Source organism: Clinocottus analis, unplaced genomic scaffold, assembly GCF_023055335.1.
Source record: "Clinocottus analis isolate CAN_PGR_092001 unplaced genomic scaffold, fCliAna1.0.p SCAF_11, whole genome shotgun sequence".
Taxonomy (NCBI): Eukaryota; Metazoa; Chordata; class Actinopteri; order Perciformes; family Cottidae; genus Clinocottus; species Clinocottus analis.
The window spans coordinates 14,583,208-14,591,553 of record NW_027175832.1 but is presented as its reverse complement, the minus strand read 5'-3'; the positions used below and the strand labels follow the sequence as shown (position 1 = coordinate 14,591,553).

Below are 8,346 nucleotides of genomic sequence, written 5' to 3'. Positions count from 1 at the left end.
CGTGCTCTGCGAACAGGTGACACACGTTGTCCATGGAAGTGCCAGTTTTCCTCGCCACAAAGCCGAAGATCCTGCGGAGGGTGCAGGGAAAAAAACACCGTCATCCGCCTGGAGCTGACCCAAGTTCCCTTAAAAAAGAACTGCTGTGGTGCTGCTCTGGTTGCACCAGCAGGGGAAAAATAATCATCGTTTACTTACTTTGCTGAAGTGCAGCCAACTTTTTTCCACCTGTGAGCAAGTTAAAGGAGGATGGTTATTTGCGTTGCAGAACTTTCCTACTGCACATTTCAAATTAGTAGTGACAAACTTTTTCAACGTACATTTGGACATCCCACATAATAACCGATTTGCTGAACAATAGCTACTAAAATCGGCAATACTCACTTTCTGTCTTGAGGGTCCAATGCGCAAAATATGACGGTGTTGACATTGTAATGTCTCCTGAAGAACAGCCTAGAAGGAGATAGGGGGAGTGATTACTGTGAGGAAAGACGAAAAAAGATCTCTGCACATACGTACGGTGTGTGTGAATACACCCACTTCCTCTGGTTGTCAGTGAGGGTGATCCCCTGGGAGGACACCTTGAAGTGAACTACAGTGGAGGTCGGCGGAGGGTTGGAGCTCAGAGACATGCTGGCGGCTTTCTGCACCGCCTGGACGCCCGTCAGCGACTCCATCTCCACGGAGCCCAGATACCACACGTTGCAGGCTGCGGGAAGAAATTGGGCCCATTCAAATCGCGCCCCGAAAGTGCAAATAACGGTGGCGCGAGTGAATTCAGTGAGGAGGGCCACAATCGCAACAGGACAGGGGAGCGGAAACATTTGTGGATCCGTGCCAGTGTTCATGTACAAGCGCGTTTGCTGCTTTGTCGTGATGTCTATTCGGAGCGAGTGACCTGAGACGCCTGATTACCTGCGCCCTGTTTTAGCAGCTCGGCCGCGGAGTTGGTGACCGACTGTGTGGTAGTCTCCACAACATCTTCCAGAGGATCTGCGAACGAGAAAGTGACAGCAGCGGTCAGACAGCTAAGCAGACATACGGGAAGCCACAGACCTTAGATAATGTTTATTTTCTCTTTGGAGCATTAAATTAGGTGTGTGACTGTGTGTGTTGAGCATTTACCTTGGTCAGGTATGATGAGTTTGCAGGGCAGGGCCAAGGGGGTGATTGAATGTTGGCAGACCAGCGCGGTTAAGCTTCCTGCAACACAATAAGATGTCAGATCCATGTTACAGTGAGGCGTAATGCTTCAGTGTCACATCGATTTCTGAGTGAGTGCTCAGCGTTTATGCAACTGTCACACACGGTGCATGATTACAACTGCCGTTCAAAAGTTCTGCGGTCACTGTCTTTTGTGCTTTTAGGTTGTCAGAAGTTCCACTTTACGGTTACATTTTAAAAGAGGGGCATATAAGATGGAATATTAACAGGTGTGTCCCTCAGGAAAAGTTATTTTTAACTTATCACAATAGAAATAGAAGGTCCACTATCAGGATTTCAGCTGAACATTCTGTGAAAAAAATTAGTTCAAACCCCTTTGATGCGATCACTGAGTTGACTGCAGAGGGCCAAAAGAAAAAAACTGCTGCCCAAAATATGTATTATTATTATTATTATTATTATTATTATTATTATTATTATTATTATATAAGGATCGATGGTTACTTCTGCTTTTCTGGACTGGAAAATCAATTCAAAATCGAAGGCAACTTGAGGTGTGTACTCTTCCCTAGCATGTAACACTGTGGAAAAATCAATTAAATGTAGGTTTTAATAATTTTATTCTCCGTGATTTGCGGACAAAAATATTTCAAATGTAATAAATATATTTGGTCTCTGTTAATAATAGTCATCATTGAAAGGAAAGAAGCATCAATGACTCCCAAAACGGTAGTGTATATATACTGGATATCTAAAAAGGAAAAGAGGAAAGGAACATACAATGCAAAGCTACAACCAATAAACACATTTTAAACCACGCAATTACAAGTCAGGGGGAGATCAATAAAACATAAATCTGGTGAAAAAGGACAGATGAAAACATGCAACAGCGGGGCCTTGGATAAAGTGCTAGGTGCATTCCTTTAAGAGCCGCCAAGCAGCGGTACAGTGGTACGACATGCTGCGGCCCAACAGAGGGCAGTCTGGAGTGTGTGAAGGTCTTCACTTCATGCAGTGTGGCCAAACAGCCAGCAGGTGTCACTGTTGTTAACCAGCTGTGGTAAGTAGGTACTCACCAAAGTAGGGTTCATTGGGGCAGCCCTTCAACCGCACTCCTTTCTGTGTACACTCAATCAGGAAGTGGCGCACCAGTTCATTGGCCAGATCGCCTCCTGCTCGCAGATACAGAAAGAGATACGACAGATGATTAATTCCTCTCTACAGTCAGTTTGAGCTAAACCGTCCTCTGTCGTCCACCCTAGATTTACTCTGACCTAAATAACGGCCCTAAGCATTTATCTCGGTGCAGCATGTAATTTCCCAGCCTCCAAGAGTAACCCAAAACATGTTAAATCGCTACATTCAAGTCTCCCCAGAGATTAATGGGATTAGGATTCGACAGAAGCGCCTGCGAGGGGGCAGGAGGAGCCTACGTGAGGAATGTCTCGACACAAAGGCTTGGAGAAAGCCCACCCCCCCCCCGCCTCCCCTCTGCTTCTTAAGGTGGGTTGGGTTTCACACTTCTGAGGAGCCCACTAAGCCGAAAGTGTGGAGAAGGGCAGCGTCACGACGACGTCGCCCCACAGGTGCTGTTGGGACTGCGTAGCGGGTGAAGGCAAACAAAAGCACAGGTGTGAGTGGGCGGTAAAATTGACGTGGTCGGGCGACGGGGTGTGGGCAGGGAGGGCATCCTCGATGGAATACAGTGAATGGTCCAGTTCACTTCTGATGTGATTTAATATCCTCTGGCCCCTTTTTTCAAACACTCAGTCAGCCTTTTGTATTCATGTTGAAACATGGCCAGAGAATGTTTGGCTTTTGTTTTCTTTCATTTAAAAAAAAAAAAAGAAAAAAAAAAGTCCTTCCCCGTATTCACCTGACGCTAAACAAAACACAAGAGGCTGTAAATAACCAAGCAGCTACTTTTGACAACCGGGCCCCTGGATGTTACATCCGTGTCAGACAGAGAGAGCTATGTGGGGCAGACTGCTTCCCAGGAGAAGTCCCCGGGATCAGAGATGGCTTACGGACCCGGCACATCTTTTGTCCGGGGCTGAAACATCAGCTGAACAACAGACTATCGGGGCAAAAAGAGGTCCGCTCGGCACCGGCACCGTGATGCCCGGGAGAGAGGCGAGCTCTCACACCCAAAACACACTGCTCATATTGCAGCATGAAGGGCGAGCACGGCGGGGGATGTAACCGTAGACGGCTTTGTGTGCGATTGTGCGATGTATGATTCCCAGGGAATCTGTGTCTACCGGATATCTTCTCTACGAAGAGTCACCTAACTTCTTGATGTCAGTCCCTCCGCAGACTTTGAAGGCTTCTGGATATTTGTTTTTATTTCGTCGGAGAACGGACAGCCGTTTTCCCCAGCTTCCAGTCTTTACGCTAAGCTAGGCTAACCCCACCCTTAAGTCAGCTCGATGTTGAACGCTGGCTTCAAACCTCTCATTGAAAGCTGGCAAATACGTTTGTTTTCCCGAAAAGTACGAAAAATGTTCTTATTGGACACATTATTTCGAAGAGAAAAAAAGTGGCGGAAAGATATGCAAACAATGGGCCCTGGGTCTTATCTTCAAACCCAATGAGCATAAAAGCGCATCAACCGTACCTTTCTTGGTTTGTTGGAGAACTGAAGGCGGGGGAGTAGCCACCTTCATCGCCAGCCCGTAGGCCCCCCTGAAGGAATGGCTGTCCCGCACGATGAAGCAGCCAGGCTCCTTGTCCTTCAGGACCAGAATGGCTGAGTGAAGAGAAACATTATTGTGAGGCGGCTCTTTAGTCCTGTGGAAAAGTTTCAATTCCTTTCATCACTTTGACACCAAAGCTGAAACCGGGACTGTACCTTGATCCCTTGAGATATCTGGCTTGTACCAGAACTTTGATGTGTCCTGCACAAATTTGACAGTCACCTGCTTGCACGCCTGCACATCTGGAAAACACAATGATTGTGCAAAAGTAATCAGCCATATCAAGCCATGTGACCGCAGGGACGGTATGAGCTTCACGAGGGGGCCGTGGCTCACCTGGCAGGGGTGAGGCTGTGCCCAGCGCCTGGGCTGAGAGATCGGGCAAGACATTGGGGAAGGGAATACTCAGGGAGCTCCCACTGTGGGGACTCGAGAACCCGCTGAGGGCCGGAGACGCCGTCCCCAGCGAATGCTCCCCATCGGACGCCCTCTTCTTCTCGGGTAGGAGCGGGGGCTGCAGCATCTGGAGCTGGGGCCGCTCCGCCGGACTCCGCCCGTCCACGGAAGTCAAAAGTTCCCTGTCCACGCCTCCGTTTCCCAGCAGACCGGCGGCGGCGTTGGGACAGTCGGCGCCGTAGTCGAGACCCGAGTCTTCCTGCTCCTTAAAGCTTTGAGCCGGACTGCAGCTGAGAGCGTAGCGAGCCATGCAGTTCCGCTGGCTGCTTCGAGGGGAGCTGTGGGCGTTGGGGGCCGGGTGGATGTGGGGGTGGTGCAAGGGAGGAGAGTGGTGGCCGTAGTCCGTCGACATGGAGTGCGGCGGCGGCGGCTGTCGGGTCGAGGGATAGCTGCTCAGAGACGTGTGGCGGGTCAGGACGGGATGCTCTGGCCAGGACTGGCTCGTGGAGGAGCTTAGAACAGAAAAAACAATACATAAACATACGGTCAATTAACATAAGTTAAGTTTGCAATTTAATGTTGAAAAATAAATAAATAAATAAATATTGCAGGAAAATCTGCCGTCTCTCCATTGTCATGGGAACTTTGAGTCAGTTGGTTTTTATGAATACACAAATTGTTCCACCTGAGCCACTCGTAAGAAAAATGGAAATATTGAAATAATAAATACACAATGAAAGAAAAAGTGAAAACGTGCATTAACAACATGCCAACAGGTTCGGCCTCATTGTTTATGTCACAAGATTCTACAGAAAATCATGTAAAATTGCTGCAAATAATCTCGATCCCACTGGAAATCAAACACCAGTCTGAAGTTTCTTTTGATTTTTTTTTTTTCTTTTTTTTCTGGCAATAAAAAATAAGTAAAAAAGGGCAGTGCAGCTGGAAGGTTCTGCAGGGGACCGCTCTGTACCTGTCCGTCCACTGACGGGTCCCGGCAATAGCAGCAGAGTGTGTGGCAACAAGCGTCCTGTGGCAGTTGATGGAGGAGTCTGCTAAACCTCCGCCTCCAACGTGGTTGATCATCTCGGAATATCCTCGGGGTTCTGCGTGAGAGCAAGAAAACCAATCAGGAACCCAAATTCAAGCACATTTCCACAGGTCAAGTGCTGGTTTAGTTTTTTTTTTAATAATGCTAAATTCGATGAAAGTGAACACAAATGCATGAATGAAAACAAAAATCCGCCCAAAACAAACTTAAAAAAAGGGGAAAATGAGCAGACTGTGACAAAGATGAACAACGCGTTCCTTGGGGAGAGCTCCGGGTTCTTTCCAGTAACAAACAATCAATATTGGAGTTGAAATGAAATATAATAAACTGTCCGCATGGCCTCGAACGCGGCCATCAATCTACATGAAACCACTTACCAATTACCCCCCTGCCACAACCCACGAGTCAACAAATCAGACTCCGTTGCAGCTAGAAATTAAAAGCCCTCTGACACAATTATCCCAAAAGCTTTTATTTCAATCAGCCACAGCCTGGAGCCACTGAAGCTAAAAGCTCATGTTTCAACTCCTCTCTGCGCTACTGAAATAGGATTGAGAGGTGCAAAGTGGAAAAAAAAAAGGCACCAATTTTCTCCCAGACCGCACAACCTTTAGACAAACTCTAGATCTATGGAAACAAGTCCATAAGGGGTCAAATCAGAGTGAAAACGTGTGGGTTGTTCCTGATGTACGCCGTCTTGCGCTTCGGTAGAAACCCCCCGTCCCAAAACACAGCAAATAAAACTCAGCCAGCTTAAAGAGGCGACGGCTGAGCCGGCGGCTCGTAGCTAACGGGGCTAACGGGGCTAACGGCATTTACGGCGCCAACTGCGGCCAAAGTGCTCACACAGCCGGCACTGTGTATCCAAGGGGAAGCCGGAGGGACGGGGCGCTTTGGCGTCCGGGACGACCGCGTCAGCTGTCGGCCGCGCAGATTTAGATTTGTATTATTTTGATTTCATAATGACATTTCATTTAGCTGATGCATTTATCCAAAGGGACTTCCAATAAGTGCAGTCAACCGTCAGCACAAACTCAGAACAACAAGGATTAGAAAAGTACAATTTCTTTAATATAGCAAACTACAAAGTGTTATAGGTTTGAATTATTTTAATGTCTTTAGGGTGCAACCTATACTTCAGTTTCCTCCACTAGTTCTATGATCAATAAAATGTCAAAAAAATACAAAAACACAAAATGATTTCCATCCAGGTCCTGAAACGCTGATGCTACAAAGTGCTATGAATAAACAACTCTTCCCACGTCTGGCAATCTCATATCCGGGGTGTGCTCGACCTCAGATAAACAACACCACCAAAAAAAAACACATCTATACCAAATAAAAACAAAAAAAGCTCAGTTTTAATCTTAAAATCAACATTGTTATGTCTAAAAAAAAAAATCCCTCCAGACCGTGACCACACAGACATTCTCCCAAAGAAAAAAAAAAAAGGGCCACAGACCGGTTCGGAATCTCCCTCCTTTCACATTTATGAGATGTCTCAAGTCTCAAAAACCTCTAAAATTCCCCAAACAACAATGCCACTATTATTCTGCTTTTAGCGGGAGGGACCTGAAACAGAAAGTGGAACCACACGCGCGGCCCTTAGCACAGACATGAAAGAAGACTCTCGCAATTCGCTCCCACTCAGCATCTTTAATTGGCCGAATGGAACAGAAAGTAAAGAAAACCGTCTTAACGAGTTACGCTGTGTTCCTCAAAGCAACTGTCTTCTGTCCAACTTCCTCTGATGAAGTGCCTCAAATCAATAGGCTTAGAAAAAGGTCAAAAGAGACATATTTTTAAGGTCCAAATGGAGTGACATTTGAATATATACACCGCCAACTTATACGGGGGAATTGTTTTCTGTTCATGAACATTGACCACTTTTCCTCCCACAGCTTGAAGGACCTCCATAACAGATTCATACGTTGCGTTTTGAGGAGAGGTGCACCTACCGTGGTCCGTTCTGTAGCCTCCGTAAGACTGCATGCTGGAAGACGGTGTTTGCGTGAATTCCGACATACTTGTCACTGAAAACACACAAAGAGACGAAGGCGGGAACTTTAAATTCAACCCAAAAAAAAAAGAGAAAGAAAAAGCTGCTCGCAAGTACATGCAAACATGTATGGCTACTTACCATACGGTGTTGGTGGAGAGATGGGGAAGGCGGGAGTGGGTGGGGTCATGTCGCTCCCGGCCTCGACCCCGCTGTCCATCTCGGGGCCCTGGGCCCTGTAGTCCGCACTGGCAGTCCTGTACAGCAGGGGGTGCTGTAGCAAACGGGACACATGTGCGGACGTGTAACCAACAGTACTGAACACAGGGATTCCCGAGGGCGGGAAGGTCTGCGTTTACGGTACCTGGGACTGTGGCGCGCAGGGGGCGTACGTCCGCTGGCCCCTGTACTCCTCCGCTCCGCCCCACCCCGAGTTGCAGAAGCCCGGCCGATCCGTGACGTCACTTCCTTGGCGACACTGACTCCGCGTGACGCCCACCAGTCCGTCACTGGACTGCACAGCTGGATACACACACACACACACACACACAAGTGGAGAGCAGCAACCAGATCGTTAATACAAGTACATGCAAACACGAGCATCGCTGATTCCAGGGAAGCAAAGTGCATCAACAAAATATGTTACACTGAAAGAAGAAAAACTTTAGTAGGACATTTTCTTGCCTTTTCCCATCTGCTCTAATCAAGGTATACGGTACTGACCTTGACGGCTACTCTGTGTAAATATTTTGGGAATGATGACATTTTAATTTAGTCCATAAAGGCACCACAGGGCACTTCCTACAACCGTGTTTTGAGAAGACAGCTGAGGAATGCCAGAGGGTCTGGCCGGTGGGCTGCAGGGAGTGAGTGTGTGTGTGTGTGTGTGTGTGTGTGTGTGTGTGTGTGTGTGTGTGTTTGGTGGAGGTGGGGGGGGGGGGATGTTGTGACTGCTCTGAAGAGTGTTGCCACTCAGCACCAGGGTGTTAATTTGAAGCCCTCCCAGCGAGTTGCGACCTCTCTGCCCTAAAGAATGCTAA

At 47.7% G+C, this 8,346-nt stretch overlaps 1 protein-coding gene across 1 annotated transcript in view; it reads right to left on the bottom strand.

Moving 5' to 3' along the window:
- The window catches only part of LOC137782031 (tensin-3-like), a 30,153-nt gene that overhangs the window by 1,353 nt on the left and 20,454 nt on the right, over positions 1-8,346 (bottom strand). The window contains exons 14-27 of the mRNA XM_068571103.1: positions 7,671-7,828; positions 7,448-7,580; positions 7,266-7,340; positions 5,230-5,362; positions 4,197-4,768; positions 4,016-4,102; positions 3,782-3,913; positions 2,241-2,336; positions 1,126-1,203; positions 916-993; positions 541-709; positions 385-453; positions 199-228; positions 1-71 (exon numbers count right to left, since the gene is read on the bottom strand). The exon at positions 1-71 is cut by the window's left edge and continues 1,353 nt beyond it. Coding sequence (XP_068427204.1) covers positions 1-71; positions 199-228; positions 385-453; positions 541-709; positions 916-993; positions 1,126-1,203; positions 2,241-2,336; positions 3,782-3,913; positions 4,016-4,102; positions 4,197-4,768; positions 5,230-5,362; positions 7,266-7,340; positions 7,448-7,580; positions 7,671-7,828 — 1,881 coding nt within the window. The remainder of the gene's footprint in view (positions 72-198; positions 229-384; positions 454-540; positions 710-915; positions 994-1,125; positions 1,204-2,240; positions 2,337-3,781; positions 3,914-4,015; positions 4,103-4,196; positions 4,769-5,229; positions 5,363-7,265; positions 7,341-7,447; positions 7,581-7,670; positions 7,829-8,346) is intronic.